This window comes from Lichenostomus cassidix, chromosome 2 (genome assembly GCF_008360975.1).
Source record: "Lichenostomus cassidix isolate B80296 chromosome 2, HeHo_3.0, whole genome shotgun sequence".
NCBI lineage: Eukaryota > Metazoa > Chordata > Aves > Passeriformes > Meliphagidae > Lichenostomus > Lichenostomus cassidix.
The window spans coordinates 110,100,745-110,128,582 of record NC_139482.1 but is presented as its reverse complement, the minus strand read 5'-3'; the positions used below and the strand labels follow the sequence as shown (position 1 = coordinate 110,128,582).

Genomic DNA, 27,838 nt, shown 5'->3' with positions numbered 1-27,838 from the left:
CACTAAATAAAACTTTGAATGCAAATAGCTGACTCACTCCCAATGTTACATATTCTCACCAAAATGGACTAAGGTTTGCATTCTCCAAGGTAGGGAGTATGGAAAGAAGGCATAATATCCAAAAGGATACCATTAACTACTTGCTTATGAGAAATAAGGAACAGAACTAAAACCAGGGTTCCCAGCAGACAGAATACATTGAAAAAACAGACTAAGGACTGCAGGAAAGGCAGAAAGCTTCTAGCTACGAACACAGCGGCATCATGGCAAATGACTCATGTAAAGCAGATGGAAATATGATGATCTGTAGTACAGGTGTAATTTTTACTAAAGCTTCCTGAAGTTTCTTCTTTGTGTTTTTCACAAAAGGCAAAAGCAGGACAGACAAGAAAAATAGGCAAATAATGTAAAAGAGGAAAAGATGCAAAAAAAGCAAGACAAAGGACTGAGAAATAGGACAGACTTCAGCAATGTGGTCTGAAAAGTGCTTAGAGGTCAAGTAAGCAGAGTGAATGTTATGCTCATTTCTCGAAAGAATCTGGTGGGGAACTAAAGGTTAGGTTTTTTTGTTTTTATTTTGAGGTTGGTTTGGTGTTTGTTTATGTACACACACAGAGAGTGCAAGTTTGTCTAAAGAAGTGATACTACAGATGACAGAACTTACTCCCCTGCAACACATGGAATATCTTGACCTCTCAAGTAAACTAAGTATACAAAAGGGATAAGAACAAAAGGTGCACGTAACACCAGCAGCAATATTATGTTTGGCTTTCCACTACTTCTGCCAGTTACTGTACATATATTACATGACTATTATAGAAATGGCACAGCCTCAGACACTTTCCACATTTTATTTACATTTTAAGACTAACTTTAATCTCAATCACATATCCATACATTTCCTTTGTTTCACTAAAACTTAAATGCATGGTTTATTAGAACAAAGACTGTAAACAAATATTTGCCATGTCCGATACATGTAACACAGGAGCTGCTTAACAGAAATTAATCTCCCCATTTTATAAATACAGGTATCAAAACAATCCTGAACATACTTTGTGACACTACTAGTAGTCGGCACCCACACCCTTGCAAAATTAAACAAGATGAGCAACGGTATTCACTGTACCTGCTACCTTAAAACAAATTTTAACTGCAGCTCTTTTACTAAGCAAGATGGATAAAGCATGCCATTTATATTTTGCCTTCTCCAGAAATTATTTTCAGTAACATATATTATTCCACAGCAATCTGACACTTTCTGTCATGCTTTCATCTTGTAAAACCTGAATTCCAATTATAGGCTATTTCAGGCTTATGCTTAAATGACAGTGCCTCAATAAGAGAAAAAAAATAATTGTGCTGCCTTTTTCTCCCATAGTGCCTGAAAACATATTGGGCATACATATATTATATATATTCTTACAAATGTCCAGGTCATGTATACCAGCTGAAATTCTTTAATGTGTGGGTGTTTGCATTGTGAGATTTAATCAAGACATTAACATGAGTAGAAGGTTGTTGTTTTAAGACAGAAGTTTGAGAATCAGCTAAAATTAATTATTGTAAGTTTGTCCCTCTGGAGGTTGTGGAAGCTTCATATTTTCTTTGGACATCATTAGACGTCTTAGCTCTTGAAGTACAACTTTAATGCTATATGAATTTTGCCATTTTGCTAACACTGGTATGCTCCGTGCATCCACCTGGAAAAAGAAGAGAGAAATCTAATTTATGACAGAACACAAAATCTCTACATAAATAACTGTTATTGACCTAATTGCTCTAAGAAATGGTCTAACCATTCCCTGACACTTTCTCTGTGGCATAAAGTCCCTGTGTTCCTAAAATATTTGAAGGAAACCAATCATACTTACACACAGATACAGATTCTGCAATAAAATCCATGCAGGCGGACCCTTCCATCTGTGCTGCTACTAATACTAGTGAGAAGGAAAGGAGGAGGGGAGGAGGACATCAGCAAACTGTACACTGCAAAAATGGCACTGCTATCTCACAAAATTTATATTTTTTTTCAAGTTACCCCCAAAAAAGAAACAAGTAATCACCATCACTATGCTAATATTTGCACCTGGGTGTTCCTCAGTTCTTTAAAAGAACCTGCCACACAAGAGTCTGTAGAATACCCTTCTAAAGGAACATTTCCTTTATTATTTCTTTGCTACAAGTATTGTTAATGACTTCTTTCACACATATTCCACGACGCTTCTGATACATCTAAAGCCACTACACGCACTAAGAAATGTCTTGAAATACTGAAATAACTGATTTGTAATGCTGGGACATTTCTTAGTTCGTTGCATCCTTCTCACAGTAAGTCATCTTACGGAGCCGTGAAGATTACTGTACATCACTTACCAACTGGAATATGAACTGAAAGGAAAGGACATGGGACTTCTCCTATGCGTTTATAAAACCTGTGGGACAATTTACACAATTATATTATAACAGGGAGGTTTCCATAGGAAAGTCAGCAATTGAAAGTCATCCTGGGAATTCGTTTGGCAGCAGGTTAAGTCCCAGCCCCTGCATGAAGGAACTTAAGAACACAGAGGGGCCTCCAGCTGTGCAACTGCAAAGCTGCCCTGGGGCAGGAATAGGGCTATTGCATGCTACTGGATTCCTTTGGTAGTGTAGCACAAGCAGCCTACATGGCTACAGGAGTGCTGGAAACCACTGTTTTATGATTTAGGCAGCATAAAACATCAAGAAGTTTCTTATCCCATCTTAATTAGGGCAAGCTGAAAGAAAAAAAACCTGGAATCAGAAATAAGAATGTTAACACAAATGTTTTATTTCTAGATTATTTGAAGCAAGGCTGTCTATTTTCAGAACACCAGATGAGACTAAACCTATTTGTAGGAGGAAACTGAGGTGAAGGTTTAACAGCATGAGGGCCTGGGCAGCAATACCATCCCAAGAAACTTCTGTTCCCTCTCTCATTCCTTCAACAGTGCTACTGCCTATCAGCTCAGGTAAACCATGCACAGGGAAGTATTTTCTGAACTGAACTGACAGAATCCACCCAGCTCAAAACAACACCTTAGTAAGAAGTCCCTAGGCAGGATCCTTGACTTTATTCACAGCTCAGCACTCTAAGCATTTATTTTCACACAATGTTCTGCTCAGAGCTGGAAATCCCTTAAAGTCATTGAGTTGCCAATGACACTATATCATCAAGCTACAGTACGAAAGGCAGTCAGATTATTTAATAATTATTGTAAACATTTAATAAAAAAGGAAAACAGCATAAAAAGAAAAGCTCTGTTATGCAGCAACATCATGCCAGTTTAAAATGCATGAGTGTATGAGCTAATACAGAAAGGTTTTGAAAACTACCACTGGTGAAGTCATCACTGTAATTCCTGTATTATTACTACTTTTTAAAGGGGTATTTAGATTAATGTGATAGATATAGGAGGCAAAATAGCTGGAAAGGAAGTTGCTCTGGAACTACAGAAATGAACATCTATTTTCAGTCTGGAAATTCTGCTTTCACACCATCTTCCTTCTCCTTGCTTCTCCTCAACTTTGACTTTGTCAGCTCCCTCAGGTCTGGATGTTTGCCTCAATTACAGCACACAGCAGCCAATCACCACTGCTGTTCAAATAATGCAGCTCTACAAAGACTGGAACATGAGAGCTGATCACTTAAGAGTAAGCTCCTCCTGCTTTTCTTTTTTTACTGGGAATTTAAAACAAAAAACTCACAGACTGTAAACTCTGCTTTAACATTGCTGTGAATGTTTTCTGACTAAAGACTGCTGCAACATGACATTTTTGTTGCTTGTTTATCTCAAGTCTGTTTTCTGCAAGTCACCAACTTCTTTCATAACATCTTGCAGCAGTAAAGATTTTGGCTCAGGTTCTGTTTTCTATGTGGCAGAATTTATTTCCAAGTTATTGCATAATAAAATCACTTTATGAAGAACAATAGTAAGACATTTAAAGACATTTAAGAGAGTGACACAAACTATGTTCAAATCACACAAAAGCATTAGATAATATTCAAATGCACACCCTGGAACACAGAAGGAGACATTTCAAGGTCACATAAAAGCTAATAACGCTGAAAACTGAAATCTGAAGACACTTATACTATTTTATTGAGGGGGAACACCACTGTGGAACTTGAACAAGGTTCTAGCAAGAGAAGTAATATATATAATGCATCTTTTTTTTTCTAAACAGTTGAAAATAAAACGAATTGTTTTACACAATAATGCAAAGTATTCAGTGTTTATAACATTCCAAGTAACTTCAACAAGTAACAAATGTCTACAGTAAACATACTCAAAGCAGTAACTGGACAAGAGCTTACAGAGTTATGGCTGAGAGAGTCCCAAGTCATTTAAAAGGAAACTAGTATTTCCAGCTGTAAATGGTATCTAAATGAGAAGAAGTGATTGCAAATCCTGCAAGATAGACTGCTGAGGAGTGTTATCACAGATGCAAAAATCACACAACCTCAAAAGAGATTGGAAAAACAAATAACACATCAGAATGCAAACTGTGTTTTATCAATATGGGATTCATAAGTCTCCAAGAGAAAAGACCTTGTAGCATTGGGAATGATAATTTATGGTTTTACAACAGTGATGCCATTAGCGTGTAATGGCATTTTGTCCAGCTCTACCCAAGTACTTGGACCAGTTTTTCTAAGCTTAGTAAACTAATTCTGTAGCCAAATACAGCAGCTCCAGAGGTAAATTAAAAAGAATAACCCCCAAAAAAACCTAACTTGCAGATAAGAAAAGAAATACAATTTAACAGGGTGCCTCAGAGCACCTAAGATAACACTTTTGAGATTAAATATTCCTGAACTAGTCCTTTCCTGCACTAAATTTATCAGTGATTCCTAAAGACATGCTGCTGGCAGAAAAGTTACTTACAAGCTGCTCTGTCACAGAGTAATCAAACAAAAAGTGAGTTACGTTGTACCTGTCAATATTGATAAATTCATTACACACATGCACTTTTCATGCAAAGTGTAAAGGGATCTTTAATTCAAGCAGATTGAGAACCACTGCCCACAGGGCAGTATGAGACTTGTTTCCTTAGATCCCTGGTATCTGCACTTATCCATCTTTCCCCTTGACCATCCACACTCTAACTCAACAGAGATATAACCCCCTAAAACTCGCAGTGTGGGCCCTACTTTTCCACAGATGTTAACTAGCACACATCTCCTGCTAAGCCTACCTTAACAACACCAGAAATATTTTCAGTATAATCTGCTAAGACATACAATTTCAGCTGTGGCTTGTCTCAGGTCTCTTTTCTGCAAGTCACCAACTTCCTCCTGACACCTATAAGCAATGTGACCAAAAGCTGGCCACATGTCAAAAACCAGGGTGTCTGCAGAAGCACGGATAGTAGAGGATGTCTGCAGATGAAACCCTGCCATTAATTCAAAGAATGCAGCAAACTGCTTATATATATTAAATGAAAGATGACCATAAAGTGGGAGAACAGCTTAGAAGAAACATGAAGGAATTATCAGGAAGCAGCAACATGAACTGCTCCAGGATGCTGAACATGCCCCCACTGTTTATCTCACAGTTTCTCAAACAGGCACAAAGACGAAGTAAGATAAAATGCAAGACACTGGAACAATGGGCACATTAAAAATGACATAGTAACTGTGTTTTTAATTCATTATTTATGAAAACTCTTTCCATTAAAAATATTATTTAGTCCTATTTAAATCCATTAAAAAAGAAGTTATGCATTTGCATAGCAAATCCTTCACAAGATACATAAGTTTATCTTATTGGGGAAAAAACGAAAGACGGATTTATGTAAGGCTAGTAACTTCTTTTAGTAATTTTTTCCTGCAGCAATGACTCAATTTGAATAGTGCTTTTAAAATGACCAGGCAGATTTCCTGTCACAGTATTCACTATGCTCCCCAGCAAGCTGAGGGAGTGCTGACTTCATCAAACAAAAGCTTAAGTTGAGTGACTTCAGTAAAGATGAGCCTTCAGGCTCCTCGAGTCCTAGGTGCCACTTCTGAAAACCAACACCTATACCTTGAGGTATGCAGAGATGAAGCCATGAGAGCATACTTCTTCACTGAACCATAATAATACATGTTCCTATGGTACTAGGAAGAGGTATGAAAATCACCTTCCAAACATATCATAAGGAGCTTTTGCTTCTCACAAGGTCTCAATAAACACATAACCTTAGACAACAAGACACAGCTGTGATGAAGGGCATCAGCCAATTTGCAAACAGCAATTTTAACAGGATCTTCAGGTAGAATCACACTGCTAGATACATGAAAGTATTTTCAGAGTCATTTTAGATTATTTCTGAAGCATTAGTGCACTGGCTTTGGATGAACAACCAGAACACTACTCTACAACCTAGAACAGCTCAAAAAAACCCTGAGAACCCCTCCCCTGCAACTGTCACTGAGATGCTTAAGCTTCACATTTCAGTACTGTTAATTACAGAAATGCAAGTCCATCTTTCTTTTAAATCACAGAAATTATTTAAAATCCAAAGATTTTAAATAATTTTTAGATATTACCTTAACCAGTTATTCTGCATTCCCTAAAGACAAATGTTCACACAGATGTGATTGTATTTCCTGCTGATATGCATATACCACTGTAAATGCAAGACAGCTCACACCTCCTCTCATTGAGCAATGGGCACCTCGCTTATTTAAGTACCCAGTGAATAACAGAATAACAAACTTAATTGAGCTGCTGTCATGGCTTATGTCTGTGAACTCATCCCACCCTAACTGCAGGATCAGTGAAAGAACTTACTGCAAATTGATCTTCAAAATGAAAGTGACTACCATCTATATCAAAAGACTTTAAGACCAAAGCTCAGAATCACCTTGGATTTGATTAAATCCAGTGTGAAGGAAACAAGAATATAAATACACCAGTTCATTACAGGTGAGTTAATACATCCAGAGTAAGTCTCATCAGGAATAATCTCTATTTTTAATTAATGGAAACATCAGAAAGAGTTTGCAATATTCCTGCTACAATATGAAACTAATCCCCTTTTATAAGAGTATTACAAGGGAAATACCTATACACAGCTTAAATATTTATTGTTTTCCTGTTCAAAACTAAAACCTTCTTCTTCATTTAAAGGAAACAACTGTCTCTATATTATAAAATAATGTTTGTCTTCCTGGTAAGCCACAAAAATCCACAAAGATTTGAAGTAGCAGGCCACCAAAACTCAATTTAAACCTGTATTTGTATTACAGAGATTAAATACAAAAGGTCTGTCCAACATGCATATTCCTCACCTGATTTTCACACAATTTTTAGTATAAATTAACAACATGGTTGATCTTACCATTTCAACTTACCATTCCATTGGAATTATTTATTCCATTCATATTAATTTTAGTTACAAATCTAACTGTAGGAGGTGCTTCTGGGTATTTAGGTCCACACTCTACTTTCAGACTGTATATTCTGTTTTCATAGTTTGTCTAGAAAGCAAAAAGACAGACTAATGCATTTTACGGAAAGCTAAATATTAATAAATTTTTTTAAAGTAGAGCAAAGGCAAGAGGAATAACAGTTAAGAAATATGAAACAAATATAAATTTGTTAATATTGTGTACAAACTGAAAGTCTTGAATTACTGACCAATTTCCACTGTTTTGGTTAAATTGATTACTTCACAATTATGCATAAATTACACTACTTATTGACTATGCCATACACAAGGTTTAACGCAATTTTTTTTTAAATTCACATTTGCTCTCATCTCTTCTATCCACCTGCATTCTCAAAACAACAGTAGCACAGTACAGGACTAAGAGAAATCAATTATTTTTAGGAAAATTACTATCTTCCCCTATAATTAAATACCTAACACTGTAAAAAAAAAAAAAAGAGGAAATGGAGAAAGACAAAGACGCCAATAACTCAACAGTTAAGATACAACCAAAAACAAGATAAAAAACAGGACCTGTGAAAGTAACATATTCTGGAAGTAGTTAACACTACAGAAAATACCCGAAATTTCTGCAGCTGAAGATTACTTGGTTTACTGAAGGATTTATGAGCTTGGACAGTAAAGTGATTGCTAGTTTGTAGATGTCATTCCAAACTGACCATGGAACAGATTCTTTAAGTGCAAGTATACTTTGAGAAAGTCATATTAGAATTAGATATGGCTCTATCTTTATTTTTTTTATCTTGTCATGTAAGCCATGCCAAGGATCACTGGCTTTGCTGGTCACTGATGCACATGCCTCTGTGTTCCAAAGGAAGATGAACACAGTTTCTCACCTGCCTTTCCACTGGCAAAACAGACCCAACATGAACTAAAAACATCAACATGCCTCCCAGCTTTCCAGAAGCTTTAAGCTGTTCTGCACCAGCCAGCTGTTACTCTCCAAGTAGAATTATCAACCACTGAACAGCAAGTGGGTCAGAAATAAACAAGGCAAAACAAAAGGTTTTCTATTATTCTTTCCCATTACTGTGAGTGTAATGAGGCACTGGGACAGATTGCCCAGGGAGATTGTGGATGCTTCAACCCTGGCAGTGTTCAAGGCCAGATTAGATGAGGTCTTGAGCAACCTGGTCTAGTACCCCTGCCCACAGCAAGGGAAGCTGGGACTAGATGATCTTTAAAGTCCCTTCCAACCCTTAACATTCTGATTCTATGGTTAAAAGCTGAAGGCCAGATAAAAGTCATCTTGTCCTGCTACAGGTAGCACAGCTGGTACCATAGCAAGGAAACACAGTAACAAAAAAATCTCATTATTCATTCAGCCAAAACAATTTACTTCCCAAGAGAAGGATGCTGTCAGTTATAGTGAAAATAGGCCACAACTGCTCACAACTCCTGAAAATCCCAAGAACGGTATTCATTCTCATTCCCTTATTCCTATCCAGGTGGCTTCTCAATTTTATTCAGTTTATCAAGTAATTTGCTTTAATGCAAGCCAAGCATCCCTAGCCAGCTTCCCAAAAAAACTAAAATCCCATTTCCTGGGAGTCAGAAAAATGTTTCCTTTAATCCAAAACAAATCTTACCCTCCTCTCTCTCTGCTGGGTCACCTTTCAAATGAAGCAAGGAAAAAAACTGATAAGCAATGTTTTGCACAGCTCAAGAGAAAGTCACATATGAGAAGAACTTCATGAACAGTATTAGCAACTTTCTCCTTGTTTTGCCTAACTGCACCATCTACATAACTCAGCCAATCCCAAAAAACACTCATCTTCTACAAACCATGAAACCAGATATGCAATTCTTCTCAAGGTGCTGCCACTGGCTCAGGAGCTGGTGACTTCCACTTTCTACAGTCACTACATATTGCAAGTCATTCTATCTGCAAGACTGCATGTCCCTGAATGGTACAAGATCTATTATTTGCATGCACTCTTTATCATAAAGAAAATAAAATCACAGAACTACAAACTGACCCGGACTAAAAGTATATCCCAGGCTGGGTTGAGTTCTCTTATTGTTTTCTTAAAACATGTGGGACCTTACATAATAGTATTATAAGTATTGTATTATACACATCATAACCTCTTTTTAAAGATGTGTAGTAGTCTACTCAGGTTGAACAAGAGAACAGTCACAGGCAGTTCTGGAGGGTTTTTGGAGAGTCAGGGAGACTCTTCATCAGCTAGGTCAAATTTTCAAGTTTTTATCCCAATGAGTTAGACTACAAACTTTCTTCAAAACGTATTCAGACACTGATTCCACAGAAGCTAATATCCAAAGCATACAGTCTTATGCATATTATGACTGTACTTTAAGTTTGCCCTCTCCCAATTGCACACAAATCTTAGGAGCTCAGCAAAGTCATTCATGTGTTCAAAGCAGCCTACTTCAAGTTGCAACTAACTGACTTCCAAAAGGAGCTTGAATTACACTGAATCTATCTCTGGAACTCTGTTACTCTGGAAGACATTATTTTGACGGAGGCAGAGTTCTGATCCTTATCTCAGACAGTTCATTCCATAAGCCCTTCAGCACCAAGGGACATACAAGATAGCTCTCATTCTAGCAGTGAAAGATGTGCTAACTTAGGGCTACTTAGATATACTCATTTAAAGGTCTCAGTTACACACTGATCTTTTGTATCATACTGTAACTTATGGGAATGTGTGCAGTAAGTCAAGTAAAGATATGTCCACTTATATCTGATGTGGCTGATACTCAGACATGAGAGGTGGTTACTACTCTTGCAGGTTATATCAGTCTAAATGACATTCTACAGAACTCCAAAGGTCAGAAGGATTAGAGACAATTAAAAGCTGGTTAGTCTTAAGGCATGATTCAACCGAAATTCTAACATTGCTATACTGAAAGACAATTTGATAAAACTTGTGAAAGTTGAAAATATATTGCCAGTTTACTACAAAATTGAAATTACCAGGCACATACAATAAACTGGGGAAAGACAGTTACCTGTTTGTTGTACTATCAGTGTACGCTTTTGTGCAGTAACAGTGGAAATACAGAATGAATATACTCATAACTCAGTAAAATAAGTCTCAAATCACAACTGGCTTTTACAGACAGCTGCAGAAACAGGCTAGACTGAAATATTACATGCCAGAAAGTGAAGAATTATACAGTATTTCTACAATTTCATACATTGAATTTTAACTAATTCCTTTACACTGTAGAACAGTAACTTTTTTTTTTCCATTTTGTATTGCCTACAAACTTAAAAAAAAAAATTTAATTCATCACACTTACCCTTGGTGGCCCAATAATCATTCCTGTCCATCTGGTGAGTGTCATATCTTCATCATCTTCAAGGCCCCAGCTTACTGTACCATCACCTACTCCCTTCTGCCCTTCTTCAAGTTCTTCCAACAAGCGAAAATTACGAGGTACTTTAACTAGAGAAAATGGAATAATGTAATTAATACTGCTCACACTAAGGAAAAGGCAAACAACTTCATTACTTTTACATGTTATACACTGGCAACTGCTGAATATATTTTCCAAGTCAAACAAATATTGCCTGCCTGAATTTATTTAGCACTCAAATTGCTTTGAAGCAACTAACTGCTTCACTGGAAGTTAATTACTACCAAGTAATACCAATACAAGCCATAAAGTAGAAAATAGGAGAGTTCTCTTTCCTTTGAGATGGTTTAATTCATATTCTACTTCCCAAGCACAATACTGTTTACATCCAGTACATTTCAGAATCAATTGACTGTCTGTCAAGTTCTACTAAAATCCACATAAAATCAATGCCAAATTTACTCCAAGACATAATTAAAGAACATAACATTTAACACAGATTATCCTAATAAATGGAAACTGTAAGATCAAAATATTTTCACTTGATTCCATTTGTTTTTTAAAAAACCCAACAAAAGACTAATATCTGAAAACAAATTGAAAATCAAGCCTTTTTTAATCTAGTGATTAATACTGCCACTTGCCAGAAGAGAAATAAAAAATAAGCAGAGAAGCATTGATTAAATTGTTAAAGAAAGATAAAGATATATTCAACAGAATACAAAGATGAAGTGCCTTTAGAGAACACCAACTAATAGTCACTTACTGAACTGTAATTACTGGATTTTTATTATTATGCATGAAAACAGGCAGATATCGTAAGATATTAAACAACTGGATGCTTAATTGCTTTACAGCACATAAGCTACCATGGTACTTCAGCACTGATGGAGGGAAGAAAGTTAATTAACACTTGTCCATGCAATCATGGAATGCTTTTATTTTCGAATAAAATATGCACAATGATCTAATAACAATATTATACTACCATAAAACTTCGATTTACTTATAGTAATGTATTTTTTCTTACAGCTTCCTACAACTATAGTGTTTGCCATGATTTTCACAAGGGATCCTTTCCTCTACTGTAAAAACCCAGGTGGCTCCATAAAACTAAAACTTAAGACTGAGTACACACAATATTATTAGCAAGTTTGAAAAGGATGAGGCTCAAAGAAAACTGGTTTTCATATCAGTTATTCAGTCACTGTGATTTCAGGTTTTATATTACCCTAGTCTGTACTCCAAGCAGTCTCTATGCAAGCAACAAAGAGCTTTAATACACAATATTATTGTTTCGTCAGTATGCAGATATACGGACCAGTATAGATACCCATACCTTTTAGCATCTATTCAAATAGCTTATCTTGCATGACTAGGATTTCTCTTAAACAATGTTCAAATCTTTTAAATTAAAAAAAAGACTAGGGAGAGGCTTCTAAAAATTGCAGAAACTACTGTCTCCAAGTTCTCCGAATTCCTAGGGAAAAGCATTAAGAGTATAGTATCAGGATAGTGCAAGGAAATTAAGTCATTCATGTGTGGCCTCACTTTTCTTCCTGCCTTGGTATTGCCACTCATCTGAGCCTATGATGAGCTAGTTCAGCTTGCTAACTGAGCAGAAAATTATACATTTTGGCCAATCTTCTGAAAGCTTAACAAACCAGCCCAGCCAGCACACGTACTATTACCTGAAAGCACCAGCAGAGTACATCAAGAAGCAGATCACACCTCAATTCCTTGACATAGATTCTTTTAAGTAGCTTCACTGAAATGCATTTGCCCATTCCTCTGGTCCCATCCTGACTTGTGATTAACATTATGTCTGTATATTTACATATCTAATTCAGACTAGAGATGAGAACTGACATTCACACTTCAATCACATTATAGAGCACAGTTTTCATATTTATTCCAGATTCATACATGTTCTAGAGTTGAGTTTGACAGTCAAAATAAAAAAAAACTAAAAATAAACCCAACTGACAAACTTCTACTTTTTATCACATGACTGAATAGATTCTGATTCATATGTGCAGTTTCAAGTTTAAAAAAAAAAAAAAAAAAAAAAAAACCCCACAACCTCCACCCCAAACCCCACACACTTCAGCATTCACACAGCACCTTAGACTTCCTCAGGAATTTAAATACACAATTTCTCAGAAGTCCTGCTCTGACTGCAGAACTTTTGAATCCCAGTTTAGCTCTTTAAAAAGTGCATAAAAGATGGGAACAAACAGACTTTATTTCTGATCACCTACTATCACCTTTTAGTACAGCTGAGATGACCCAACTGCTCATTGTCTAGAGGTTCCATGCCTTCTCCCAGACCTCTCTTGTTCTTGCACTAACCAGGTTCCTCTATTACCCAAATTGTCACACTAATTTAGCAAAAAAGTTGTTTTTCCTTCAGGCAAAAATCAAATCCAACCAGTTAATCAACTGAATTGACTCAGGAAAAAGGAACAACAAATGCCAGAGCTGACTGCTGTGTCTCTCAGTGACTTCCTTTGCAAAACCATGGGTGGGGGATAAAGCAGCTTTTTGTGACAAAAAGCCACTACACTGACTCAGCTGTATCATAAAATTGTACTCAACACATTAAACTGTAAGAGATTATACTTACTAGAAAATAACAACCCCTTATGATGAACTGACCTGTGTTCATCACATTTTTTCCACCACATTATCTGTGCTCACTGCTTCCCATAACTGCCCAAGGGGAGCAGTGAAGGATTTGGGAAACCTCCATAACATCTCCAGAAAATAATTTAGATCTGCTCTGAGAAGACACAGAAACATCTGAGAGAAGTGCCAGGCTCCCCACACTAACACTCGTATCAGTGCTAGAACTAAGTAGCAAAACACTGTTCTGAAGTTAAAAATAAGATTAAAAACACCTTGTGTTAAAAAAAATAAACACAAAAACTCCAACACACACAAAACCCATTCAACAACAATAAAACTCATGATCCTACCGAGATTACATCTCACTAAAAAACTCCCAGAAAACAGAAATCTTAGTTCTCAACTATAACTGGACCAAAGATATATTCAAAAAGGCTGTCTTTCAGAAAGCTACACAGTCCTATAATATTTGGGTTAGGGTCACCAGAAATGGGAGTATAAGTTGAGATAAAACCACTACTGCGTAATATTTCACCTCCACAAACATATTGTATTCCTTCATGAGTTCATAGGAAATGCGCAAAATTTTTCTTTTTCTGTGATTCAGTACTTCAGAGTGAAACAACCTCTCCCACCTTACGTCCAAAGAGATACCCCAATTTGTCAACTAGTAGCAGAGGGGAACAGCAACAAGTTGTGCATAACTTAATTATTAATGTCTACTAGAACTTTTCACAACAAAGGATTACCAGGTTACTCCTTCCTTGCTTGCAACAAACTCTCCCTGTCAAAACCCACTAAACTGCTTCTATGCCCCTGGCATATATGATTAATGTTTTATCATCAATACTTCAAACTTTAATTGAAGTAATTACTGAATGTTTTAACGGAAAAACATTATTGCTAGATTTCTGACAAGTGACATGGAATACCTTAAAAATTAACACAGTAGACTTAAAAAGAAAAATAAAACAAGCAAAACCAACCAACAAACAAACAAAACCACACAGACAAAACCAAAAAACAATCCCAAAACCAACCCCTTATTATAACTTATAATTACAGTCTTAGAAACTTCCAGTAAAATTAAATGGAATTAAATACTGTCTTGAGCATCCACTCATGCCCTTGTGCACACAATTGCACTCTATAGGTTTGCTTTTGATCGTGCTATAACCTTTACACAAAACAAATTTACCTAGCTTGCAGAACAGAATACATGTACAAGACAGTGCTATCTTTCCAATAAAAAACAACAAGAACTTCTGACTAGAAGTCCAGTCAAGGATGATCTGGATTTTCTGGAATTTAAGTTTACTTCTATTATAAATAGTTAAAAAACCCCATTTTCGTCTCGTTATTTCACATATGTCAGAAAGCACACTCTAAACTTCATGTTAACAGTGCTTATATAACTTGCAGTTTTGTCTCTAATCTAGACAATGCAATTAATCAAATATTTGCTAAAAACTTTGGAATATTCCTGACTGAACTTGAGTAAGAATCATTATTTCATTTACAGAATTTGGACAATGGAACATCTTTCTGTTCTTATGTGCAGCTCATTAGCAGAACAAAATTACAGGAAGCAGCACCATTCTTCAGCTGACTACCAGACCTCAGGTGTTCTCCCCAATGCCACTTGCTATTCAGACAGGCACAGACAGGTTGGTTTTACTCTCTGTAACAGGCAGTCCTCAGCTACAACCTCACACTTTCAAGTGAAGGGGATTAAAGCAGTCGATTTTATCACTGGCAGAGTTATAGCAGTGGGTAAGTTGCCCTCAGCAGGCTGTGATTTACAGCTCAGTACAGCACTGCATCCAGCACAGATCTTTGCAATGATGGACTAAGGCTTTCCAGGTGAAAATACAGATGGGCTCAGCCAGACTAAGAAAACAAAAAGCAAAAGCAACATCCCCCACCCAACATCTCCTCACTTTATCTGAAAAGCTCACCTCACTGGATTTTACTCACAAATAACCTCCTGACACCCCTGCCCACAAACTGTCACAGGAACTGCCAAATTACTTTTACCAAATTCTCACAAATAGTTGAATTAAATATATTTCACTTAAACAAACAAAACATCACTCATGCTTACACATACCTACAGTTTTTAATTCAAAAGTTTAATCACGAAACTGGAATACAGAAAGCTGTGAAATTATCAGTGAATTTAATACCTTGGAATAAGAAGAGAATAATACTCAGTAAACAAAGACCTTAGTTTAAGCATGAGGGTCTACCTTCATATATATGGAGCTACTTCAGACATTACATTCTAAATCACCAAGTTAGCAGAAATATGAAACACATTATCACAAAGGACGAGTCAGAAAAGAAGTTACAGGCATGTTTTTGTTCAGAATCTGCATAACCTGAAAACAGCATCAGCAAAGCAAATAAAAAGGAATCCTCCATGTCCATTAGTAAGTTCAACAACTTTCACTAGAGCAACAAAGGAGAATTGCCTGGATGGATCCATACTTGCTACTATGTTAAGACACAGTACCACAGTTCGTAAAGTCAGATCACCCACTGGTACAGGGATTTAACCAGCAGCATCAAGACAGAACACACAATCGCACTTATGCCAGATTTGACAGAGCACACTGGTTATACTAAATCACATTTTTAAATAATTCACATGGACACACTCCTGCAAATAGTTGGGAGTCCAAGCTCCTCAAACACCAAATGATTCTTTGCTGTGTAACAGGCAAGAGTGGGATAACTTACACTCTGCTCTTTTCCCTGCAGCTTATAGAAGGGAACCATAACCCAAATTTTTCCGATTGGCTCAGAGTCTAAAGTGTGAAGTTTTCTATTATACAGAAAACTGTGTTCTTTAGAATAATTGTCCACAACAATATCCACACCAACATTTAGTTTATCTTAAAATCTCCCTCAGCTCTTGGCTTCAATCACTTCTAAAAGTTACATCGATACCAGGACCATTTTACCATAGTTAAACCAGCACACACAACAGTACCAACACACTCCAAGATGGCTCTAGAAACAAATCCTAATATGGACCCAAGAACAAGTTACATTAAAAAAAAAAAATCTATGTTCATATAGTTAGGATGCTGTCAAGGATGCTATTCTTCCTGATTCAGATAGCTGTGTCAGGGAAAGTCTATCAAATGAACAATTTTGTATATACAAGTTAGCTCTTGCCCACTGACTTCCAGCAAAACAGAAATCAAAAAGTATGTTCAGCTTGGTAACAAAAACTCTCAAACCCCATTTATCATCTTCAGGCTCACAGCAAAGTAAGCATTTCCTAAGGACAGGGAAAGGGGGGAAGGATGTCAGTCTTGCAAATTTCAAGCCATACAACAATTTCTCCTGGGGCAGGGAGAGGAAGAAAAAAAATACAAAGAGAAACACAGAAAAAACAACTTGTTCCTTTCAGCCTCTGAACAATTCATCTTGCTCTGGACAAAATGAAGTAAAAACCTGAAATGCTGCACTAACAACAACACTCCTCACACACACAACAAGGACATAAAACAACTAAAGGCTTAAATAGGCCCTGGAATGACCAATACATTTAAAAAGAGAGAGAGAGGAAAAAAGGGCCAGGGCATGAGGAATACTAACATATTCTACTCTGGCTGCAGACAACATTCCTCTGAATAAAGCTTTTTTTTTTTTTTTTAACTTGATCCATATTCTTGTTAACCAGTTATCCTGCTCCACATCACATAATCTTCGGCCTAGTAAATATTCTGAAAATACACACAAGAAAAACCTTACTACCAAGAACCTACTATCAAGTATTACCAAGTGTACCATAATGATATTGCAAATTATCTGAGGCTGATCAGAGTAAGCAGGCTCCAAAACCCTGAAATATTTCTAGTAACTTGCCTAGTTACTACAACAACCCAAGTTGGTCACAGGAGTTTTGTCTACAACAGAACTCCACTGCCAGCATTACTACAGGAATGCAGCAATTCAGAAATGAACTTTGTTATTCTAGTTGCTCTTGTTTTAAACTAAGTATATTACTACATACATAGTAAAAGCACTGTTTCAAATAACAAAGGCAACAACATGATTCTTATTCAAGGTAAATAGACATTTCCAATTGTTTTCCAGGAAAGTTTTAATATACTTCAGTAAAATTCAAATTCATAATTCTTTATATCACCCATATTCATAAAGCTGCATTTACTCTAAGCTATTTTTCTCTCCTTCAGCAAATATGTCCCAAAGCAATGAAACTTGAGCAACAGAATATTCTACTTTAACAGTTTTGAGTTTAAACTGGGCAAGTCCTATACTATGTTAACACAAATGGTGAAACCAAGGTATTTAGCAGCAATAGGTGGCCCATGCACATTGATCAGGATGACGAATAACGTACTAATTAAGTCTGCACCTCACAAAGATGTAAGCAACACCAGTTTAGGTTAGACTTAATGATTTTCCAAATCTAACTATGCTTACCTGTGGAAATTTTCTAGGAATAGAAGTTCAACACAAAAAACAAGCCTGACATAATCAGATAAAAATTCATTTCCATGTAGAAAGAAATTATTCATCCCAAAAGAAAGAAACAAGACAACTAACTTGAAGAATTAATAAGGAAAGAGATGAGTAGCAGGTAAGTCTCCACAGCTCGAGTAAGCAGATGTACATCAACGAACACTACAGAGCAAATGGCCAGGTATGAAATTTTAAGAGCTAAATGGGTTATTGCAGCTATTTGCAGAACTAAAACTAAATATATGGGTATATTTATATAAAACACTATGTAGGAGCCCTGTAACTAAAGGTAAATATCTTTTTCCTTTTACAATACTTGAAATTAAATAAGTTGAAAGCACACAGGTTGAAAGGCTTCATGGAAGAGATGCAATTCTAGGAATCACAGTGAAATTAAAGCATGTATTTAATCAGGTTTTGGGGCTTGTTTTTTTCATATGAAGATATGTCACTTGCTGAGAAACACTTCCCAGCATGAGCCAATAAAGAATCACAGCAGTGTGAAATCCATAACCCTTCATTTTAAAACCTAATTTTTGGTTAAAGCTAACTAAAGTAATACTTGTTTTCAGAATTATATTGATGATAATTTCTATTTATTTCACCTAAGTGAGATCTTACATTTACTAATATCTTAATAGACACAGTCCAGAACTAAAATTAGGCTGCAGGAAAATAACTTCCATAGGAATTTCCTTTATATTTGAGTCCAGCCACAGCCACAAACATTCTAAATATGGCTTATATTAAGAAGGCAGCTAATGAGAAACTGTTAATACACCAGAAATCTCAGTCATTTACTGCAACTCAGCATTCAGATTTTGGTGGAGGGGGAAAGGGCTGGACAGGTATAGAGGTATTCATTTCTTTAGCATAAGGCACTAACACTGTTTAAAACACCGGGGATTTAAAAAAGAACAGTAAAGACAACACAGATTTACAGAAGCAGGTTTTTTTCACCTGGCTTTACATTTCATTTGCATATTCCTAACATCAAGGCACTATCAACTATCTGCAAGTGATAATAATTGAAAATAATAAATTCTAAACAGAGTGACATTTTCAGTAGTAGCTTTAGTTTCACCAGGGTGGGAAGGGATCAAATTAATTTCTAGAGAGTTAAGCCATTAGTAGCTGGATTGTCAGACACATACCTGATTTACAAACACGTTAAAATGGTTTAAACCACAAATCTTGATGCTGGAGTAAGAGATCTCAGCAGATCAAAACTGCAAAAGCAACATCAGTTTATTCAATATGTTTCAGTTGCTGATGGTTTCACACTAAGAATGACGAGACCTCAAACTTGACTTCTCCAGCAGAGTGAGCATTCCAAATACAAAACTTCTTAGAGAAAAGTTTGTGCAATTTTAGGTTTTATTAATCATGCTTTTAAGTGTGAGAAATTACTAGCAAAACAAATAGCTACATTAACAAGGCATCTTCACCTAAGTCTTCCCTTCTTTTAGCGTGCCTCCAGAGTAACCAGAAGGAAGCAAGCTAACTCCTAGTAACTTTGATTTCTAACAATTCTGTTCCATAATTCATTGGATTATTTACTGAAGGCAGCCCTTTGGACATAACTCTTCCTGTGATCGTCAATGTCCCCCAGGAAAACACATCACATCTGTTCAGTTTTTATTCACTTCTTCCAATGCTCATGGCCACTCCCCTCCCCCCTCTTTCCTTGCTCCCCACTGCCACCCCTTTTCCCTCATGTACCTTTCTCAGAAAAGCAGCAGATGAAGCTGCAGCTGCCATTAACTACCTGATTCATGAGAGCTGCCCCACGCTCTGACCAGCACCCATGGAGGAGCCAATCTCTCAAAAATTCCATCAAGTTTTTCCCATTCTACACCATCCCTCCTCACCAAGGTTCGTGTCTCATTGAAAACCTCCATTCTGCAACACCTGCAGTGCAACTTCCAAATGCCCTCTCCACTCCCGTGATTTTTTTATGTAACAAAATTACCCTACACATCCTAAAGTTGTACAAGGCACAACAGTAAATAAGAGCAAGAGTCATCATATGCACATCAGTGAGCAGAAGCACAGACTAATCAAGACTGGGTATGTGCACACACAGAATATAGTCCAGATCTGAGAGCAATTCCAGCTGAATTCAGCTTTGTTAGCAAGGATGCAACAACATCACTCTCTATCTACATTTTCATGCAAATACGATCATCCTGAGCACTGCTGCTGGCATGGAATGACTAATGGTGCTCATAAAAATTACACTAACGAAGCAGCTCACTCCACTACAGACATAAAGGTTGTTAGACTACAAAACAGAGAAGGCATAAGCAAGCTCTTAGCAAAAACGGGGGCCGGGGGGGGAACCCCACCAACTTTCAGAAGTTCCCACAAATGTTAAACCCAATAAACTGGACTGCAGTCCCAAAAGAAAACTGATGTAAATTGCTTTAAAGTAATTTTACAAATTTGCACCAATATTCATTGCATCCATTTATCAGTCTATATTATATCTAAGTGCATTTTTTTTTGCCGTAAACAAGATTACTGTTAACTCAGACACTGCATGGCCAGTGGTGCCTCACTAGAAGAAAAATCATGCAGGTATTAAACAGTTAAGTCACTAAATAACTCATCAATTGACATCCGGGTTGTGGTGAAGGGTGAAGGGTGGAAATGCACAAGCTGACTACGGGTTTAAAACTTAACTCTTTCCAGGCAACCACTAAATGAAACACAGATGAGATAACAAATAGTTCAACCACCTTCCCACATGTTTTAGTGTATGAAATGATAGATAATGAAAAGTGACATGCAGTGATGCTTAGCAAATTGAGAATTACTATTTCAATTTTGTACAAAACAATGTAAGGCAGGAAGCCAGCAAATAGAAGTTAGAAAAGATATCTGTCACTTCAAAAGCCACCAGCAATATTAACTGTGATTTAATAGTCTAAGGAATCAAAAAATAATTTCTTTTACCATGCAAAGAAATCTTTCCAGTTTCTACCCTCAGAAGTTAAAAATTAACCCCCAAACTTTTTCGTTCAAACTAACCCACTTTTAAAACAAAAAAGTAAATAATGGCAGAAAAAAATTAACAAAAGGTAAAATTGCTCATTTTAAAAAAGTTTTGTATTAAACCTGACACTGTGTTGGCAGAAAAAAATTATTTAAAATACACACTTTTTTAAGCGGCCTTTTAAGTTACAATGGCATAAACTTTTTTTTTTCCAGATAAAGGGACAGGAGGAGCAGGAGACTAGAGCAGGGCTCAGTATCTCATCATGAAACAGCTTTCCCAGGGTCTGCTTTCAAAGTTAAGGATACAATGTGTGACCCAGATAACATGAGTAGCATCAAGGATTTAGTCTAGCAAAGCTGTAAAGCTGCCTAAAACGGGTTACAAGTCATTGATTAGCAAACATTTGTTCTAACACTTGCATGAAGGTCCTTTCCAACATGACTCAGCAACTACCCACAGTCCGAAACATAAAGATCCTTTATCTATGTAAAACAAATAATGTGATGTATTGTTATTCTTTCAGTTATACATGTCAGCACACACTTATGGATATAATCAGCAAATTCACCAATTGCCACATATTTAGTAAAAAGAACTGCCATTATTTTGCTACATTATTTTTGTGATTCATACTTCAGCCTGCTATTTTCTATATGCTGTGGTACTCAGAAGTTCAAATTACTTAATATTTAAATGATCACACATACCATTTCAGTGAGAAGAATGAAAACTTACAATTCCTTCTCTGGAAAAGTTCTAATTTATATGAATAAAACTGGACATTTTACTAAGACTCTATTTAATAAAGGGCACACCTTTTACATGTGTTGGGCAAAATGTTTTGATTTACTCAAGCAAATTGTAAGCATACCTAACTATCCAGTTTATGAATAATCACAAATGCAATGGAAGGAGGTGATTTTTTTTCTTTATGTAGTTAAATATGTCTAATGCAAGAGTTTTTTTAAAGGGCATACCAAATCTATAATTTTTCTGACAATTTTTTTGTTCTAGTTGAAGCATCTCAGCCTTCTGAAGTAAAGACTTTAGTGCTCTGAAGTTCTAAGTGTTGAAGAGTCCACTCATTCCAAAATGCTAACTAGAAATGGTTTAGAGTCACAGACTTAAATCATCACACATTTTTGAAAAGGCTGTAAACCAGAAGCTCATGTTATTCAGAACCAGTCTGACAGCTTTGCAGTCATAAGTTTCTGCACTGATTTAATTCAAAATATTGTTTGAATTATATCTCATTAGTGTATTCCAAATGACAAATACAAAGAAAAACATTTTTTGGGCAGGATAGCATACAGCAAAACCCTTCCAACTATTTAAATCAAGGCTACTTTGAACGCTTTCCCCACAGCACTTTCTTGTCTTTCTATGGTCTGTGCTGAGGTTCCCACAGGATAACTGAGACAACAAGGCAACAAAACCTAACTGCAAGTAGCTGAAGGTGATGTAGTACTTTACACTAAGTTAAAGAAGTAGAAGCTGTAGTGTAGATAAAAAGATTTAATAGTTATGAACAAGTGATATAGCAGAGGCTGAACAGTTTCACAGCATGTAGTTAACACTGCCTCTGGAAAAATCTTCCATAAGGCGAAACACAAACACTAACAAATATGTATGTAATTCAATTCCACCAACTACTCATAAGACTTGGAAATCTAATTCTTACATGAGAAGCCTTCTCATGCATGCTTAGGTTTATAGTACAGACCATCTGCCTCCAAGTGCTGAAAGGCATATCTTCCTGAAACTCTGCGTAGTACCTTTATCCAGGCTAAAATTTTCCAGGATTGTACAGAACAGTTTAGATAATGGGCTTCAATACTAAGTCTGATAACATCCTTGAATTTCAGACAAGCTCTTAAACAAATAGAAGATTACAAAGTAGGCCAATTTTTTATTGCAGAGGTAAGTTGCTTTGTTGCGAGCACACTCTTACACAGCTATTATGGCAGAAAGACATAAGTGGGTTTGTATTTAAAGACAGAGTTATAAAACACCAGGAACAAAGGCAGGAAAATGATACAGGCAAAGCTCTGAGAAGAAACAGAGTGTCTTGCCTACATATGCCCCAAAGTTGGAAAGAACTGATGGTCTATATATAGTTCAGAAGTCATTTGTAATGTAGACTTTTCTCAACCCAGCTGAAATTACTTGTGGTTTGTCGAGATGTTTTTATGCAGGCAGAACAATCACAGTTGTGATTCCTTATGCATAGGACAGGATGGAAAAATGCTCCACACAGAGTGCTTGCTGCCTCACAGAACACAGTATTTTACTTCTTTTGTTTTGTTTGATTACTTGCAGCTTCAAGAAGTCTGTGCTTACAGAGCTAACAATGTGAACCCACAGAACAAACTTCGAGGACTGTAAAATTCTAAAAAGCTCTTAAAATGACTTCTTGGACCAGTTCTGGATAAGTGAATGAGATGGTGGAGGCATAAAAGAGAAAATGGGAGGGAATAATACATCCTTCAAGGTAAAACACAGTAGATAGAAAATAGACAACTATTTCCTCCACAAGGAGAAAAAAACAGGAAAGAAATGAACATTCAACAGGTTAGAGGAAAAGAGAAGCCTACCTGTGCAGAGTTTGACACAAGAGTTTTCTAGACACAAAGTTTAAATTACATCTCCTATATGGAAAAAACAGTCTTTAAAATATTGCTTCTACATCCCACTTAGGAATATATTCCTTTATTACTCCTCTGAATGACTCTTAATATCCAGGTGTCTCCACACAGGGTATCAATCTTTTTCCTACCAAGCACAGACCAGACAGACATCAGCTTGATTTGGAATGAAGAAGAGTTTCAAGGCATTTAAGAGAAAGTATTGCAAAAATTCTCACATTAGAAAGTATCTTTCAATCAAGGATTTTAAGAGGGGGACAAAAACTCCCAGCTTTCCAAGCAAAATAAAACAAAACCAGCAACAAAAACAAAACCCCCAGTCATCAGGAATGACACACTCAGTCTTTGTTTCACAGCTCAAGGAGTCTAGAATGCACTCAAGACCAATTCCAGCCCTTCATTTTTAATACCAGCTTCCTTACTGCTGTAGTCATGCACACGTAGAACTGCTTCCACAACCACCAAATGTTTGCAAATAGAAGTAAGAAACTAAGTTAAGAAAGTAATTTCTACTCACAAAATCAATCATCTATAAATTCGAAGGGAAAGACATTTTTGCATGGGCAACTTAGGTTACACAAAGAAGCCATTTCATCCTTATAGAGTAGAATAAGTGGAAATGAAAAGTACAGATTTTACAGAAAAAAATATTTCACAGGGATCTAGCCATGTACCTTCGAAGACATTAGGCACACTTTCAAAAAATGTTGCTCATGACTACACACTACAAGTAAACCTGGAATCTCACATGTGATTCTGACTAGGTCAGTCAATTTTCTTCCCCAAGCACATGGTTTCAGCAAACCATGGGGAATTTTCAATAACTCAGCCCTACTGACCCTCCCCCAAGCTACTCGAGCTCTCTGTTGAAGAGGAAGGAGACAAAAGCATTAGCAGCCCATAGTTACAGCACCATATTTCACACTGCTGCCTCAATTCTCATCTTTTCCCACATAAGCTCTAACCACTTAGTGACACCATCACTGCCTTTAGAAAACATTCACATTTTAGATATATATAAATGTATAACCTTACATGTAAGGTAATATTAAGTGAAACCCAAATTATCGAAATGCAGAAATTAACTCCTGAATTAACTCCTTATAATGATGTTTTTTATCTGCTTTTTCTCGAGATACCCAAGAGATGTTTAAATGGTATGCCTTAGTGAATTATTTCTTTTAACTTGAAACTATGTTTATTTACATCTTCTACTTTGTATTTTCAAACAGATTAACAGAATGAATCTCCACCTAAGCAACAGGAAACTGGATGATTATATTAACAGAAGCTGCTCTCTTCTCCAAGAAATTGACTTGTTTTACCCCAGACCTCCAGCAGTACCCACACAAACAACCTAGATCCAGCTTCAAGAAGGAGTTGCAGCATCAGATCAGTCAAACTGCAGCTTACAAATGTCCATTACTAGCACAGGTAAGACTACTCATTACAGGTGACCTTATAAAGCAGGTAAGATACTTATTAAACAGCAATGTAACATTGATATATACAGTTTCTTTAGAACACATTAAAGAACAGCTATTTTCAAACTAAATTCTCTGCTGTTAAAGGCACATAATTTGTTACATTATTGCTCCAAGAATTAGCAAGCCCAGGAAAGGAATTTCTGGGATAAGACAGTTTACTCCATAAAAATTTTGCTGCTGACTTCCTTGGGGCTAGAATTTCATTCCTGGACTTCATGCAACCAAATCATTCTTCTTTTTTATTTTTTTCTGAAATAATGATGAAGCTGAACTTTGTAGCAGAGCTAGGCAGGTTTAAATCTTAAGTCTATAACAAAGTTAAGTCTATAGAAAACCATTCCCTTCCCTCCTCCACAAATGATTATAACACAGCTTCCTGGCAAGCACAGTCCTGGGTGAAGTCTGAATTTTTGCATACTATGTGGAAAGAACAAAACAAACACCCCTCACCCCCCCATACCATGTGTATACCAATAAAAAGTCACAGCATTTTCTCCACAAGAATATGTTGGTTTAGAAGCCCTGACGAATTTACCCAGCAGTTTTGCTGATGATTCAGTCTGCTTGGTGCATTTTACTACAACAAATTAGTTTAATTTCTTGAACAATGCATACATGCACTACTGGCTCTTTGCATTGTTTGGAGCAGTCATATGTTTTAAGAGTTTCCTACATCTCCTGCTCTTCATGAACTTCAAGTGTGGCTGTATTTCTGAGTCCAAAAACAACCCCCCTGAGTAACTGTATATAGTAGATTTTAAAATAACTCTTGTAAAACTGTGAAGAACAGTTACAGCAGTAAAACTACCAAAGTCCAGTCAAAAAATATTTACTCTTATAGAGCTGAAGTAGAAAGAAAATAGCTTTTATCACTACACAAATTTTTCGTAACTGATATTTTATACCAGGCTGACTGAATGACTCTGATGCCAAATGCCAATACTCAATGCACATGACCTAAACCAACTTTGCTTCCTAGACAGAGCCTAGACATAAGCTGAAGCCTTTCAGTGTTGCTCCATAGTAAAACCCTTTTAAACTTAGACACCAGGAAAATAATGTAAAAAAAATCCTAACAAAATAAAATGCAGTAATTACCAGATGAGCAAATACTTGAGATTCTCTAATGTATCCATTCTAACTCAGTTTATCATAGGCAATAGCTATTTTTTTGGACTACTCTTCCACATAGTTGCAAAAGCTACTCCACAGCCCACTTTGTTGCAACTTAATCAAATTCCACTCTGGAAATCCCACAGGCCCAAACTTATTACCAACTGGAGATGACTCTCCTTCCTCTAAAAATAAAAAAACCAAGAACTAAAAATCTGACCAAGCTCTCCTCACATAATCAACAGCAAGGTATCAAGACCAGTTTAAATACACAGATGTTTCTTCTGCTTTATTATAGTCCCAATCCCTCAATGATCCAGTGGTTGGCAGCAGAAATAAATTAGAGGCCAACACTCACCTCAGACTGGCTGCTAAGGTCAATTCATTCCCCTGTCCTGAGGTCTATCAATCCCACTTACAAAGTCTCAGGGGTGAGAGAAGAGGAAACAAGGCCCAAAGACTTCAGGTTTTAGCACTGAGGGAAGGGTCTTTTTGTATTTCAAGTCTCTCATGAAATGAAACTGAGACATTATAATTGTGCTTCTACATTTAGCACTTGAAGTAATATTCTTGTCCCTTTCTTTGCCACCACTTTGCACAGTGCTCTGGCACCCCAACACTCCACACATGGAATGCTGGTTACTGAGATGGGCTCCCTGGGATGACTGGCAGCTCTTTGCCCTTACATTTGCCTATGAGAGAGACCCTTCGGCTTCAATGGATGCCATGGGAATGAGAGCTCCACTCCTCCTTCCCACTGTGCTCCAGTCATCACCAAAGTGAAGTACCATTGCCCCAAAACTCAACACAGGCCTAAGCCCTTCTCTCCCGAATAAAGAGAGGGTAGAGACAATCCTTTATTTTAGATACCGCTGTACCATAGCTTCTGTATTCACCTAGTGGCACACCGGGACAAATCTTCAGTACTAGTCTTTCTTTTCTCCAGCATTTTTACCAGGCTAACGACACCTCCTCCCTTCCCCACACACACCAGCATCTATCCATCCATTCCTGCCTGCTGGCAGGTCAAGTCTTCCCTCCCCGGCGCTGGAGCCCTGTCTCCCATCACACACCCCCAGGCCGGGCGCTCACAAGGATGTCGCTGCCCCCCGGGCGGAAAGGCTCGGGCCCGGGGCATAAGTGAATTCGGAGGAATTCCTTCGCATCAGACACTGGAGGGGCAGCCCAGGGAGGCGGTGCAGTCACCGTCCCCGGAGGTGCTTCACGAAAGACTGGACGTGGCACTCAGTGCTGTGCTCTAGCTGACAAGGTGGTGCTCGGTCATAGGTGGGACTCGCCGGTCTCTTCCAACCTGGGTGAATCTGGGATTCTGTGATAACCTGTCCCGGCGCCCCTGCAGCTTCCCTTTTCCCCCTGTCAGGAGACAACTCCTCCCCGCTCCGGTCTCTCCCGTCGGAGGCAGCTCGCCCCCCCACCCCATCCCGGAGGAAGCAGACCCGCCCCGGGCCCTTGCGGGGACACCTCCCAGGCAGGAGCTTAGCGCGCCGCTCTGCCGGGCCCACCGAGCCCCCTCCCTCACAGACCTGTGGATCCGGCCATCTTGTCCGAGCCCCCCCCACGCCGCTCCGGGCCCGCACGCCACGCGCGTCACTTCCTCCCGGGCAGGCTCCGTCACTTCCCGCCAGGCCGGACGCGGCGCATCCGTGTGCGGCGGG

The 27,838-nt window shown here is 37.5% G+C and overlaps 1 protein-coding gene across 1 annotated transcript; it reads right to left on the bottom strand.

The window, feature by feature from the left end:
- Positions 1 to 835: 835 nt before the first annotated feature.
- On the bottom strand, positions 836 to 27,838 carry UBE2V2 (ubiquitin conjugating enzyme E2 V2). The gene is made up of 4 exons (XM_085052809.1): positions 27,707 to 27,838; positions 10,732 to 10,877; positions 7,364 to 7,489; positions 836 to 1,703 (listed from the first exon to the last, which is right to left on the bottom strand). Exons 1-4 carry the CDS (start codon positions 27,720 to 27,722, stop codon positions 1,557 to 1,559), a joined length of 435 nt encoding a protein of 144 aa, XP_084908935.1. The 5' UTR covers positions 27,723 to 27,838; the 3' UTR covers positions 836 to 1,556.